The sequence below is a fragment of the Belonocnema kinseyi genome, chromosome 8 (genome assembly GCF_010883055.1).
Source record: "Belonocnema kinseyi isolate 2016_QV_RU_SX_M_011 chromosome 8, B_treatae_v1, whole genome shotgun sequence".
Lineage (NCBI taxonomy): Eukaryota > Metazoa > Arthropoda > Insecta > Hymenoptera > Cynipidae > Belonocnema > Belonocnema kinseyi.
Genome location: NC_046664.1, coordinates 124476415 through 124492941, shown reverse-complemented (window position 1 = coordinate 124492941; position 16527 = coordinate 124476415). Strand labels below are relative to the sequence as shown.

Below are 16527 nucleotides of genomic sequence, written 5' to 3'. Positions count from 1 at the left end.
AATCATCGTACAGCAGAACTCCGAGGTCGAATCGTGCATTTTCGGCTTACATACGAACTCACAGTGGTAATCATGCAATTTCTGTTTTGCGGCTCCCAAACGGTAGGTATGGTGGGAGTAAATTTCATCCACGATCTGGCACCTGGCGGAGGACGATTCCTCTCGTGCGGCATCGTTGCGACGTTTCAGGTCTGTGAGTTCTGAACGGAAACATATTTTTGCTCGCTCGTCCTCACCTATGCCTGTCCCTTTGAAATGTAGTTTTCAGCAGGATTCGCTTGAACATTTATGTAAAAAAAAAAAACGTTCATTTGGAATATTCATGACATCTTTATTAAACCTGATTGAATTTTGAAACCTTTGTGAATTTTGTAACGTTTATTACAATTATTAAATTTTCTAGTTACCGAATTGTATTCAATTAATAATTAAACTTAATTAATTAAGTTATTTAATCAAAGTATAATTATTATTGAGCCTTAATTATTCTATTTTGAACTATTTAGAATTTACGGCTCATTTAGGGCTAATTTATTGCCCTATTTTCAAATTTAATTCTTTTCAATGAATCACAAAAACCGGTGTTCATACTAGCTTAACGTTAAGCTAGCAGAACCATGCATAGAAAAAATTCCAAAAATTTATTTGCTGTTTAATTGAGTACTTATTTAGGGCTTATTTAATGCCCTGTTGCAAAATATAATGCTCCGAATTTTGCTGAAAAACCTGTAGCCATGCACCAATGTTTAAACTTTCAATTACCACATATTTTAAGGAGCTCATGTCTGGTTCACTTGAAATAGAAAAAATCCAACGGCCCAAAGACGTCGCCAAGTTTTGTACCCAGAGGCTTTTAAAGTCAAAAGTCAATTTTTCGCTAAAAAAAGCGCTCTTTTTGACCGTAAAAAAGTCACAATAAAAACTATCGTTTAATCCCACACGGAGAAAAAAGTTCAAAGGCTCCCACCCTTGCAAGGGTTAGAGCTACTAAACGGAATAGTAAATTATGGATGGGCCACTACGACAATAGAATCTACTGAACGCGTGTTTAGTCGATTCCACTAGTCGCTGAAGAGTAGCTTCTACTACGCACGCAGTCGCACGTACGGTTCCTGTTCAGTAGGACATACTGAAGATGAGTGTGTTCTACTGAACAAGAACCGTACATGCGACTGCGTGCGCAGTAGATGCTACTCCTCAATGATTAGTAAAATCGCGCTTAAAATTATAAAAAAGAATCCTTAAAAATATATACTTACACATAATACATGATTTTGTCCAAGATATACATGCATCAACTTATGATTAATCGGTACATCGGAATTTGAACGCTTAAATAACAATTAAAATTTCGCACCTAATGGGGAGGATTCGAACGCATAACCTAACGCTCCCTAATCAATGAGCCTAACCATTCGCCTATCGAGACTAGTTGTCAGTAGCTTGAAAAACCAGGAGTGGTTTCATAAGCACATACAGATTAAAATGATAGTCTGAACATTCTAATTTTTCGGTTTACACTTCACTTTTTGATGGTAAAATTAGAATTATATGGTCTAAAATTTCTAATTTTTTGGTTTACATCAAAAGTATGTAAGTAAGATATTTTATATTACTAAATACTAATTCATATTTGTTTCAAAAATTTAATTTCTGAGTCTCCACTTATTTAAAGTATTTGCCATAATAATTAATATAACAAACACGTTCACACGGGATCGGCTGCCAGTCAGCGGATCAGAGAGGTTGAGCTTATAGTTTGACTCAGCAGTGACAGAGGGCTATACAGTTGATTTTACTGAAAAGATAGTCAGCATTCGTACTCTTTTGTTTAGTAGAATCAGCAGAACGCTGTTTAGTGTTTCTGAACCAACGAGTAGTTGCTATTACTATAAATCAGCTTACTAAACGCGAATAGTAGCATATACTCTACCAGTTCTCTCCGTGTACTAATGTTATATCTTGAATAACTCATAAAAGTTTGAAAGCAATCGGCAAAGCTGTTCTTGAGATATCTTACTCACCGACTTTGAAAACATTGTTTCGAGAAAAACGCGTTTAAGTTTAAAAAGTCGAAAATCTGTAGTCAAATGTATATATCATCTGAAAATCTTTATTTACATAGAGTCATCGATTCCGGGTCCAATATGTAGGAAAATGTAATAAAAAGAATCGATGTTTTAAACCCCAAATAGGTAGGGACCTCTACAGAAATTAACATAAACACAACAAATAGTATATTCGATGTATGCACGCTCACGCTCGAAGGCCCTTCACTTTAAATGGTATATATCCGTAAATAATGCTCGGATCTTAATGAAATTTTTAGAGAATACTTTTGAAATGTGATAATTTTAGAAAATGTAATTTAAAAATCGATTTTTCAAAACCCAAAAAGGTAGGCACTCCCTTAAGCTAGGAGGACCACACAGAGACAAACATGCCTTAGGCAATATTCGTTGCACAATAATTTAGTGCTCATTTAGGGCACAATTTTTTAGATCTTTGTTTGAAAAATTTCGTTTAAAGAATTAGTAAAATCAGAAAAAAACCACTTATGTTACCCAAGATAATCTCAAGCCCATTTACGCCTCTCAAAATATGTAGTAGAAATTTGTACCAACTGTTTTTTAACAATCTTTGTTTAAACAATTGACAAAGAAATTAATAATCATACCTGAAGCGCCATTCGTTTGCTATTATGAGGGGAAAGATATTCAGGATTGTAGTATATAATGCTTAACTTTTTTCGTCAACCTAATATGAAAATTAACAACAGATTCAACTGCAAAGAATAATTATGGGACATCCAAGTATCATTTCGCCTTTACTTCTATAAAAATTTACTAACAATAAACTCACGTTCAGATCTATTGAAATATTGCAAATATTGAACAGCCCTTATATTCGAATTACTTTGCAGTTTAATGTTTGTAGTGTATAAATATGATTAAAAAAATTATAACACTTAGTTTTTAGGACGACTGATGTGTAGAAAAAAAATTCGCGTGGATAAAAGTGTGTAATTTTGTTAGAAAAACTCAAATTGATCAGATTTTCTAAAAAAAATGAGACGATATCGGGTTCCATAATGCAATGCAGTCTTTTTTTAAATAGTAAAAAAAACAGCATGAAAAGAAAAAATCTACACCATATTTCCCTGCACTATAATTAACTTAAGGCTCATTTAATGCCCTATTCCCACATTTAATGTTCTCCATTTCCACAAAAAAAAAAACCGGTGGACATGCTAGCTTAACTTTGATCTAACAGAACCACACATAGAATAAGATGACTTATGTTAGGCCATAGTTCTTTGCACAATAACTTAGGGCTCGTTTATGGCATAATTAATGCTCTATTGCCTTGATGGTTCGAATTTTGAAAAAGAAACGTGAGAAAAATATATAGAGTTTTAGTTAGTAATATTTAACTTCTATCGTGAAACCATTGTGAAATTAACAACAGTTTCAACTGCAAAGAATAATTATTAGGGATGCATGTAGCATATTGCTTTTACTTCTACAAGAATTTATTGACAATAAACTTACGTACATATCTATTGCAGTATTGTAAATATTGGAGAGCCCTTATATTCGAATTACTTTGCAGTTTAATGCTTGTGGCGTATTAACATTATAAATTTTTTTAAATAATTAGTGCTTAGTAGTGGTGTAGCTCTCTCTGAGGGGGCCCTGTATCTCTATTTGCTGGGGACCTTTTTAGGTTTCATAAGTTTCTTAAAAGTTCTTCAATTATTCTTATCGACTTTGATGATACGGCGGCAGCTTCCGCTGGCGCTTAAAACAACTAATGTGTGATAAACAAAAATTCAACGTGTTTAAAAGTATGTAATTTTCTCTGAAAAACTCAAATTTACAAGATTTTCTAAAGAAGAATGATACGATATCAAGTACCGTAATGCAATGCTCATTTAATGTCCTATTACCAAATTTAATGTTGACCAATTTTTAGAAAAAACCTGTTGTCATGTTATCTTAACCTTAACCTAGCTGCACTACAATCCGAAAAAAGGATTTAGGCAATATTTTTTTGCACAATAATATAAGGCTCATTTAGGGCTTATTCGATGCCCTATTCCCAAGTTTCAAGCTGCATACTCGAAAAAAATGTGGTTATGCTAGCTAAATGTTAAGGCAGAAGAACCACATATAGAAAAAAAAATTACGCAATAAATCTTTGCACTGTAAATTAGGGATCATGTAGGGCTCATTCAGGGCTCTTTTGATCTTCTCTTGCCAAATGTGATGCTCCGCAGTAAATGAGTCCTAAATGATCCCTGAATTATTTTGCAAATAAATATTGGACAAGTTATTATTTCCATGGGTGGTCCTGCCAGCTTAACTTTTAGCTAGCAGGACTGTATGTTTTAAAAAAATTCGGACCATCAAATTTGGCAATAGGGCATTAAATAAGCCTTGAATGAGCCCTTACTTATAGTGCGAAGAAATACTGCCCAAGTAATTTTTTTCTATGTGTGGCCCTGCTAGTTTAACAATAAGCTAGCAGGACCACAGGTATTTTTTTAATGCGGATCCTCAAATTTGGCAATAGAGCATTAAATAAGCTCTAAACGAGCCCTGAATTATAGTGCAAATAAATATCTGCCCAAGTCTTTTTTTCTATGTGTGGCCCTGCTAGCTTAACATTAAGCTTTCAGGACACCAAGTTATATTTAAAAAAATGCGGATCATCAAATTTAGAAAAAAGGCATTAAATGAGCCTAAATGAGCCCTAAACTATTGTGCAAAGAAATATATATATATACATCAATATAAACTGAAATATTTTCTTAAGGAACAAGTTATAAAAGGATTTAATCATAATCATAATGCATGTTTTCTCGTTTGAGGGTTTTCAGATGGAGGAAAAATCGTGTATTCATAGGAACACAAATTCTTAATTCTTCTGAATACAACGCTTATTACCGGAAACTTTCGAGTTTTGGTTTTTAACAGATCTTTATCTTTCAACACTCACAGAATCCAAAAAATATAAAATATGTTCGGTGTCTGTCTGTATGTTTGTATGTATGTCAGTTACGTGAATGTTGTAGCCTTGTTAACTTTTAAAGGATTTGTCCAATCGAGTCATAATTTGATACACATGACATTTATCTAAGCCAATATGCAAAATGTTGCAAAATCTTTCAAACAAAAATTATAGATCTCATTATAATACATTTTTTTGTAAGAGTGATAATTTTCGCAAATATTAGTGATAATGAATTATTATTAAAAAAACGCATTATCTGTGAGGGATAGTTTTCGCAAAAATGAGTGACACTTTGATTTTTATGAAAAAGAATCCTTAAAAATCAAAATTTTTTTGCGTTTAGCTCAGCTAATACACAAAATGTTGCAAAATATTCTTAACAAAAGTTGTAGATTTCATTAAAATGCATTTTTGGTTTTGAACATTTTTTTCAGCGAGTTATATTTTTTGAGGAAATTAGTGATGCATTTGATCAAATGTAACGGCTTTCAATGCAATAAGCGACAGGCCTTTTTCTGCCGTCCGCGCTCATAGTATGTACAGGCGTGTTTTTCTTGTGTGGATTCATTATTATCGAGGTTTCCTTCACCCGAGTCCTAATCAAGATGGATGAAATATAATATTTTCAGTCTATATAAGTTTCTACAAAAAAAGAGAAAAAATACTTCAGTGGTTGCGACAAATCGAACTTATTGCAACTGAATGATTTTGCTTAAAACACAAGAAGAAGGTGACCATTTTGGAATCTGAAATTACTTGTGGCCAATTCTTGTGTCATAAAGCAGGCAAGCAATGCCATACTAATACTGTTACGGAAAATGCGTGATTTGAGAGGTGCCATATTTCCGCAGCGAAATAGATAAGTGCAAGATCGGCCGTTTAAAATAAGAGCGAGGGCGTGTAGTGTAAGGATCATGGAGCCTCGGAATGATCCACAGAGGGCATCCCTACAGCTATCGGTTGAAAATATCTCCCGAAAATAAGAGAGATCAGGCTGATTTAATAGAATTAATTAAAACGACGTAGCGGAAGGGACGGAGATCCGTACCGATTGTTGGTAGGGTTTTATTAATCTCGAAGATGATGGTGAGGTCCACAAAACTGTGAATCATTCCGAGGAGTTCGTGAATCGCGATACCCGAGCCCACACTCAAAACGTCGAATTCTCTTGGAGGTGGATGCGATGATTTCCCTCACGAGGAGGGGTGCACAAGAGCAATCTCGCAGATCATCTCTCTGAATTTATGTGTCGACGACGGCTCATTATATAATAATATGTAATACCATGAAAATAAAAATAAATAAGTTAGATCAATGAAAAAAATTACAAAATAAAAAAAAGGACAAAAAATATATACTCTTCAAAGTGCTCCAACTTTCCCGCGGTAAAGAGCGTAATTAGGTGCCAAGCAGAAACCAATGGAAATACGATGAAAAAAGTAGATCGCGTGTACAGTTAGGTGTTTTACCAATATTATATTTTTAACCAGTCATAGGGGTGCTTTGCCGCCCACCACAAGACGTTGAAAAGCGTTAGGGGTTTTACCAACATTATATCTGTAGCCAGTCACGGGGGTGCCTTTCCGCCCCCCCCCCCACGGGACCTGGGAAAGTAGTAGGGGGTTCGACGAACATTATTTCTGTAGCCAGTCACAAGGGTGCCTTTTCGCTTCTCTCGAGAAGCTGGAAATGGGTAGGGGGAAATGGTAAGGATTTTTAGCAGGGACCAGCATTATTTATGTAATTAGTCACATAGGTGCCTAATGACTCTCGTCGCCACTTAGGGCCTGTTACCCCGCTAATGCACAGTACTGAAATAGTTGATCGTTAGATGTATCAATAATTGCCTCGGAAACTATTACGCGTTGAAAAAAATGCTTTAAAAAGAAAATTGGTAAATTAATGAGATCTACAACTTTGGTCTAACAAATTTTGCAAAATTTTGCCTATTAGCCGAGATAAACTCAAAAATATTATGGTTTCACTATTGAAGATGGCCTAGTCGCCAAGAATGCTGTATATGATCTTGACATTTACATTGAATAATAAAAATGCTCGGACAATCGTGCCTATGCGGCAAGAGATGTACGAACAATTCGGCTTAAAGAAAGGCATAGCAGGATATTGGGAGAACCAGCTCAACGATAGATGTCTCTGCAAAGGCGCAGAATTCTAACAGCGCTGCCTATCGATGACTTGGATTAGTACCTGTTCCTTTTTCGTAATGGATAAAAATTAAGAAAGGTAAAATTTCAGAATGGGTTATAATACATAATGGTAAAACTTAGGAATACCAAAAAGTCGGAAAGAGGAATAAATCAGAAATCCAAAACTCTGAACGGTATTTATTTGGAAACCAAAGAAGCGGAATAAGTAAAAATTCGGAAACGTTAAAATTAGGAGGGTAAACAATTAAGAATAAGTAAATATAGGGAAAGGAAAAATTCAGAATAGTAAATGAGTGTACATATTAGCAGGTGTATAATTTTTTATGTATGGTAGCAAACAAATATTTATCACAGTAAGTTTATATATCATATCACAATAAATTTAAGTTAATCGTCATGTTAAAATTTTCACGAAAGAATAATTATTTTTTATCATTATATAATTTAAAAACAATTTTTAACGTACAAAATGAATTTATTATGCTCAGATATTTAAACTTATTGCGAGAAATATTTGTTTGCTACCATAAATAAATAATTATAAACCAGCTAATAGGTATATTCATTAACAATTCCGAATATTTCTACTTTCCAAATTTTTCTACCTTCCGAATTTTTCCTTCGTATATTTACTTATTCCTAATTCTTCATCCTTCTAATTTTAAGTCTTTTGAATTTTAACGCGTACGGCTTCTTTGGTTTCCGAATAAATACCTTTCAGAGCTTTGGATTTCCGACTTATTCCTCTTTCCGACTTTTTGCTATTCCTAGGTTTTACCATTATTTATTATAACTTATTCTGAAATTTTACTTTTCTTAATTTTTACAGTTCAGAAAAATGAATGAGTCCCCTTGGATTGACGAACGGAAAGCTCTGGCTTCAACCTGCCATAGAATTATCATCTGTCTATTAGAAAGCTTAAAGTTTCATATACATTCCCAAATGGTACTTTGACAGAAAACCTGGATATCGAAAGCCTAAGGTCCCCTTCGAGAAATAATGATTTGAGATCGATAAAAAATAATGGAACTAATATCTCGATCGTTCCGAATTGTGTTTTTTAATTGTGCCGAAACGATTGGCAACGACCAGGCCCTCTCAACTCTAATGGGCGAATATGAAGAATTATGATTATTATTTCAAGCATAGTACAAGTTGCGGCCAACTGTTGGCGGTGCATGGCGGCACAGGTTATTGAATTTGAAGGATTGAAAATTCAAAGTGTCAAACGGTGCCAAAGTATATATTTTATTTGAAAAAATGAATCCGATTACTATAAAGTTAAACAAACGGAGGTGTGTTGTCCCCGGGTTTCAATCGTCGCGTCGCGTGAAGCATCGCCAATTTCCGAAGGACGCAAAGCCGGGCATGTTGTGGTTAGAAGCGGTGTCAAATCCTCGATTGACGAAAATAACCTACAGAGTAATCCATGAAAGCGGTTATCGAGTACGCTTTCTGCGTTTTCGGGCGAAGGATTATTTACGCGTTCCGCGAAATTTTTTCAAAACAGAAATAGTGTCTTCCGTGTCGTTGCCTGAAAAAGAGGTGAATGATCTTCCTGGCGATGCTCCGGTTGTGTATAACGATATATTAGAAGTAATTTATTATACTTTATATATCTCTTTACATATCTTTCTCACTTTGTTTATCCAATTTATTGATAAATATATTCAATTGTAACATTTCTCCATTATATACAATTTATATATGGCACACATACATTACACATTGATACTTTTAGTTCAAGTTTTGGCCAACTGTTGGCGCTGTGCTTCTTCATATTTTTACCATTGAGTTGATAGGGCCTGCAATGACTGACCATTTTGGATTTCCAATCCGGTACTTGGAATTTGCCACGTGATGGCAGCACTTTTGTCTGGCGGGAATTATACAAAGACAGTTATTTACTTTTATGGAATAATATAAATTTGAAACAGTATATATTATGGAACAAAGTGAATAAACATTTTGTGAATAATTCTCACCAGACGAAAGTGGTGCTACGAACAAACTGTGCTCATAGTATTTTATGTTAAAAATGTAAAAGCAGATACACGATAAGAATAAAAAAGTTGATTTTGTAATAATGAAGAAAATTGTTATTTTTTACAATGCGCTCTTGGATTGTTTGTTTAAGTGAACATTTTTATAAATGTTGATACGTTTTAATATCGGTTAAGATCGAAGAAAGTAAGCTAATAATTTAGAAACGTTAAACTTCAGAAAAGCGATTAAAATATTATTTTATAAGTTAAAAATTCCAATGTGTTATTAATTAAATGAAATTAAACAATTAAAAATTAATATTAGAGATAAAATATTTTTTGTCAGAAAGAGGTCTCAAATTTTAATTTTTCGAAATTATTAATACATAAATTCATCTTATAATAAAAAGTTTTTATTAATTCAACTTTCTAAATTTTTAGTTTATTGAAATATAAGCACTCAAAATGATGGAAAAAATTCTTTCTAAATTGAAAAGTGAATTTACATAAATGTCGGTGATGTTATATTCGGTAATGCTCAGATTATGACTTCAATTTTTACCCCTCATGCTTAACGTAAAACCAATTTTTCTATTATTCGCAAGGTAGCCACTAAAATCGAAGAAAAAATTTGGAATAATGTCCTGTTAAAAAAAATTTTACACAAGTGAATAAAATTCAAAGTTCAAGTTTTTGAAGCTGAAAATGTTGTTATTTAAAGTATTTAAGACTGAATTGCAAATTTAACCAATCGAATTGGAAGTTTTCTGATAACTGAGCGTTCTAAATATTTATGCAAAATCCTGTTGAACAAAACAAGAATCCAACGACCAAATATGGACAACAACGAATATACGAAAAAAATCCTATTGTAATCTGAAAAAAAAATAAAATTTTCGGACAAAAATAAAAAAAAAAGAAAGAAAAATGAGTGAATTTAATGTATCTTTCTATGAGCAGAAGTCTGAATCAGAATTTGGAGGTTTTTGTTTTTCGGAAATTAGATTTTGTTTTGCCTTTTTATTTTCGGTATGTCGCCGATACCTTATTATGTGTACCTCTGGAAAAGTAACAGATCGTTATTGATACTTTTTACAGTTTTCATCCAAAACTTCAATTTACTTATGAAATAGAACAGGTTTATAAAATCAGTTTTTTGGTCATAGAAGTAATTAAGGGTTGGGATGGTAATATTATTACCAATTGGTACAGAAGAAGTACATATTCAGGTAGAATTTTAGATTTTCTTTATGCTCATCCCTTTCAAAACAAAATTGCAGTAATTAAAAACTTAGTTGACAGAGCTCTAGGTTTGTCCCATTATTCATTTCACACAAGAAATTTGTATATCGTGGGGAATATCCTTTTTCTGAATCATTATCCAAAAAAGTTAATTGAGAAACATATTGCAATCAGAGTTCAAGAAATCAAAAACAAAGAGAATAATAATTTGCTTGTAGATAATCAGAAAGAGTTAAAGGAATATAGTTCGTTTAATACTTTTGTTCTCCCATTTTTTTGTCAAATTTCTAAAACTATTGAACTTATGTTAAAAAAATTTTTAATTCATACGATTTTCCGCATTCCATCTAAAATGGATTCGGTGATAAATCGTTGCAAAATGCCCTTAGATAATTTTGAAAAGGGTGGTGCTGTCTATAAGATCACTTGCAGGATCTGTAAGATGAATTACGTGGGACAAACTGGCAGACTTCTTAATACTAGGATAGAGGAACACAAAAGTGATGTTAGTTTAGGACGCTGTTATAAAAGTGTTCTTTCCAGAAATACAAAGGCATTTGTTGATGTTGACCATGAGTTTGACTGTGATAATATTCAAATTTTGCATAGTGAAAGTAATGAGAGAAAGACGGAATTCATGGAAATGATATATATAAAAAAACAAAAAAAGTTATCTAATAATTTAAAAAGTCATTTGGATGGGTTGAACAAAAGTTATGCTAATATGATTAATTACATATAACGTAGCTGTTTCATGAATTCTGTTTTTCTTTTACTTTCTCTACTTCTGATGTAATTGTGACAGATATTTATATTGTGTTTACAACAGATTAGCCTACTGACCCTCATTCGATTCTCAGGTATCAAAGAGAGAGCACATGTTCGTGGGTGCTGTCAATTTCTACCACTTACATTTTTCTTGTCTTGATAAGGGTGCTGTACGCGTACCGAAACGCTGGCAATGCAAATTTATTTATTTATGTTTTTTATTTTTATTTTATTGTAAGTTGATGGTAATAAAAATAAAAAAGACGAAAGAAAGAAAAAGAGAAGGAAGGGGGTGTGGTTGGCTGCTTTATCATTTTCCTTCCTTCTTTTTTATTTTTGTCCGAAAATTTTATTTTATTTTTTTTTCAGATTACAATAGGATTTTTGGTTTTCGTTTATTCGTTGTCGTCCAAATTTGGTTGTTGGATTCTTCTTTTGTTTAACAGGATTTTGCATCAATTTGATTACTGGACGTTAAATGGGATTATTAATTTGGATTTTGGTCTAATTTAAATTTCGTAAAATTTATAAATATTTAATTAGATCATTTGAAACAGCGATTTCGAGTTCGACGGCTCATTAATATATGCAAAAAGTACAAGTCTTCTAGAAATTCTATAATGTTTCCAATCGTTTTCAATTGTCTATTGATTCTTCTGAGTTAGAGGTTAAAATTTTACTGCAGCATTTTGATTTTTTCTTTATTATTCACAAGCAGTGTTTACTTTGTCAAACAAATTTCAACAATATAAATGTAAAAAGAAGTAAATAAACGTTTTACAATAATATACCCGTTAAATGAAACTCCCTACTTGATAATCATACTACATCACTGTCACATTGCTATATAACTATATAGCGATGTAACTATAGCTATATAACCCATATACTTTTAACTTTCCATTCGGTATACCGCCTAAACAGTATAGTTTTTTGTACTTAAAACTTTCGTTAAATTACTAAAAGTTTAATATCTAATTAATAAAAACGTGCACGTCATGTGTGTTACAAACGAAAACTGCAGAGGACGTATTGCAGGCAAGCGCATTTACTCAATTCAATCCGATTGGGAACAATTGACACAATTAGCAACAATTTAAACCGGTTCAACTTTTGATTATTCTTAATCGTTATTAATCGTGTCCAATCAAATATTTCTGAGAGGGTCACTCATGCATTTCAGATGCGTTGTGACAAGATTGAAAGCGAGAAAGATTTGCTTCAATATTCGAGGACCCTTAGCTCGTCGGAAGAAGCCGTATATAAAACTTTGGTGATAGACATCCCTGCAAACACCGGGGCGTGCCGAATAACCGCATTCAGAAGGTAAAATCTATAAAATATAATCTTCCATACAGATACAAATGTATTATCTGTCATTCTTACGGTATTAGCCCTGATACTGCTCCGCCAACGACAAGGCCTAACATAGTTCTCCACGACTTCGAAGAACGAACCAAGTTTGTCATCGAATTGTTGACATATGCCAAAAAGAACATCATAACCAAGGATTTCAATGGTTGGAGCCAGAATACTAGGTTAAATTAATCTTCCTGCTTATTGGTGATTTTTGATGTCCCAAGCTTTTACTGGAAATGATCCTCGCGCGTACATGCAGAAGGTGGTTGTGCTTTTGTCACTCCCTATATTTTGGGTGCACGAAACTTTTTGCGGATGGTCGTGTTGCGTTTTTCGCAGTCCATAATCATCTATCTCACGGTCGTGAAACGTGCGCAAAGCTAAAACGCGACCGCGACTTCGCCGGCAGTTTGCCATTTTCTGGAATGGCAACCGTGAAATCCTGCCATTGTCGTTAGGATAAAAGTTTAACTATATATACGATAATTCTAACATTTAACATCTTTGACGTTTCATAGTTGATATACCATGCACATGATACTGTATATCAGGGTTCACAACTTTTTGCTTTAAATTCCAAACAGTCACAATGTCAACTTGCTCTTTAAAGTACGAATCTCTCTAAGTCTTGAAACTTTCTCCTTATTGTGAATTATTTCTTAACGAAGAACCGCTCTCAATAAGTCGCGTTACGGTTCTTAAAAAGACTCATTATCAAAATTTCCTGCGACTCATTTTGTTCAATTCAATTAATATAAAAACACGCGCCAGAATTTCGTCGCTGTTCTGCAACGCATCAGGGATACAAGCGACAAAGCCATCCCTCTTGAACGTTTTGGAATAGAAAGGTAACGGAAAGTTCATCATTTCAAGCACTGTACTGTTTTTATCAAACAGCATTTATCAGCAATAAAGTTCTCTTTCATTTTAATATTTCAAATATATGATCGCTTAACTCGGGAAGGTCCCCAGGTAATAAGCGCCTGGAGAAACCTTATTAGGCAGAAAATGTTCCTTGTGGTACCCACAAAAAAGATTGACCCATCTAAACCCCTACCTAATCGCAGTGCGGTTAGATTGGTTGTAAATTATCTTTTATATTTTTCACCAAATATTTTATAGTAATGTATTGAATGGTCATTTTTTATACTTTTGGGGTAGCTCTGCACGTTCCTGACCTTAGTTTTCTGCTATAGCATCACCTTCAAAAGGAATTCCAAGCCGGAGTTAATCCTTCTTTAATTTTTGCGAGTACACATCTACGAGAAAATTAGTGTAAAAGATTGCAAAAATTCAAGACTTTGGAGAGTCGAGGATCAAAAATATCGAAAAGTTAGGGGTTAGAATGGGTCCATGTTAGTTGTGGGTATCACAAAGAACATTTTCCGCCTAATAAGGTTTCTCAAGACGCTTATCACCTGGGCTCCTTCCCTTGTAAGAAAGGCAGATCACCTCAGTCTTCTTCGATTCAAGCCCTGCTTGTGCAAAGAAACCCCCCCCCCCCTTCACCTGATCACCCTGGATTCCAACGACTGATAGGACGACTCCTTCACCATCCTTAGAACTAGTCCATGCATGCAACTCCCTATCCCTAGTAGAGTTTGCTTAACGCCTAGGTACGATACCCTTCCTTCTCTTTAGCTACATTTTATGCTCTAAACTAGGCATGTACAACCCATGGAAATATTCTGCGAGAAGACATGTTCCGGCAGGAGCCGTTTTGATTTTCCTTGTATTCATTATTCTTACCTTGGGTTCTGAATCCAATGTAGGCAATAAAAGGACAGTGCATTATCATAACGTCCAAGGAAACTTTTGGGCAATTCCATTGCTTCAATATCCAATTCTATGAAATCAATTCTTTCCTCATCTGCGAATTTCTTTTGAGCACTTGCAATCATTTTTTTTGATATATCAGCACCTGTGCATAAAAATTTTTTAAATAAAATTATATTCAGATTCTTCGATGCGCTCGCGACTACTGCTTTTGAGAAATCTTCCAGGTTCTTCAATGAGATGCAAGAATCTCTATTAGAGTGGTCCAAAAAAGCGACTGTTAAAATGTTCATTGGCGACTGGAAATTCGTATAGCCTAGGCAAAATCAGAATACGGCTATTTTTTTAAAGTCATTTTTCAGCTCGCTCGAATGTTTTGTAATTTTTTTTAAAGCAATGTAAAAGTTATAACATTCTGCACTTATTTAAAACTGTCACTTATCTCGTCCATTGTTATATATCGGAAGTAATTAGTTTAGAGGAATATTTAATAAATTACTAAGAAATAATAGCATAAAAACCTTACAAGATTATATTTTCCCTTAGGGCCTCTTCTCTATGGGCCAAATATTAACATAATTTAATAAATAAATAAATTAATAATAATTAATAATTAATTTTAATATTAATAAATAATTTATTTTTATGGTAATTATAAATTTATAATAAACAATTAATCAATTAATGAACAAATATCAATAAATATTGAATATAATGAATAATAATTAAATCATATAAATCTCAAAGAACAAATAACACTAAGATTAAATAAATTGGTACATGAATTTTTATTTTTATTCATAAAAAAATTAGATTCAGTCAATTATTCAAATAACATTAATAAATCTTTTAAAATAAAAAAAGTTTAAGTTATTTATCATTTTATGGTGGGTTCGTGCCTTTATCCGGTTTGCTGTGCTCTGCCACTCCCTTTAGACTCAATCCCTATGGGTGAACCTATAGTTAAAATATCAATTTTTACTTGTTTTTCAAACCCCTTTATTTAATATAAATGTTTAACCATTTTAGTTGTTTTTCAAATTTATTCAGAAGGGTTTAAAGTATACTCTGTAAAAGTTTCAGTTCAGATAAACTTCACCAAAGCGTGCAATGAGTCTGCAAACATTGCAATTTTGGTAGATTTCTCCTTGTTTTACAATGGTTGCATAATATTTCTGAAACATGAACAGTTGAGAATATCCATATTGAACTCTCGAAGAACAAATAACTCCACGAAAATAAATAAATTAGTTCATAACTTCTTATGAAAAATTGAACTTAAAAAAAATGTTTATATGTTAAACTCCATAAGAGCAACAATTTCTTTGAGCGAGCTGAAAAATGACACTACAGCAAAACAAAATAATAGGCATATGTGACGTGCGCCGAAGAAAGGGCGCTTACTCTGAAAACTGAGATTTTTTAGAGCAAGCGGTCGAAGTCGATCCGATAGATGCGACTTTTAGAAGAGAGGAAGGAATCACGAAATCTTCCCTCTCTACTTCCCACTACATTCTCACGGAAAAACATGGGTGGTAGACGCGGTTCACGGACAGGGTATATATGAGACGCGTACATGTAGTGGTGAGTGGTGGGAGGTGTTACACGGATCATAATATTAGCAATAACAACACTTGGATTTTCCGCCCGATATTTTCTTTAAAACAAGTAGCTCAAGAACTATCTCAAGCTGTAAAACCTTAATTTTCATGTTTTTAGAATGAGCCCCCTTTCTTTGGTGCACGTCACATATTCTGATCCTGCCTAATAACTGTATTTATCGTATTAATTACACAGGCCCACAAAAAAAACAAAAGTGTCTGTGCAATTGATCAGACCTATATATTCTTATGTATTTTTCAAAGCTGAATCCGAATTTGCAATAAAGAAGTAGGGTCCAGCTACTTTTTTATGGGGTTTTGCTCGAAAAGCCTCATTTTTTACGGTTTTTTCATGGTTTTTTTTAAATAAAAAAAAATAAAGAAAAATTTTATTTTTTTGACTTCAGAATCGAATTCTACGGGAAAAAATACATCGAAAACCATGTTTTGATTTTTTTTTTACAAAAGTTTCAACCCACCATACGGCGATGAAAAGGCAGAGAATCGCGAAAAGTGAAAATTTGCTTCAAATTTGATTAAAATGACATTAAAATCAAGTTTTACGATTTTAAACCGATTATAAACATTGAAAATACTTTACTGGGGGTTTT

General features: G+C 33.4%; 1 protein-coding gene across 1 annotated transcript in view; it reads right to left on the bottom strand.

Moving 5' to 3' along the window:
- Positions 1–14766, bottom strand: part of LOC117178684 (juvenile hormone acid O-methyltransferase-like) — a 149522-nt gene extending 134756 nt beyond the window's left edge. The window contains exons 1-2 of the mRNA XM_033370109.1: positions 14754–14766; positions 14289–14460 (exon numbers count right to left, since the gene is read on the bottom strand). Of these exons, the coding sequence (XP_033226000.1) occupies positions 14289–14460; positions 14754–14766 (185 nt within the window). The remainder of the gene's footprint in view (positions 1–14288; positions 14461–14753) is intronic.
- Positions 14767–16527: the final 1761 nt, after the last annotated feature.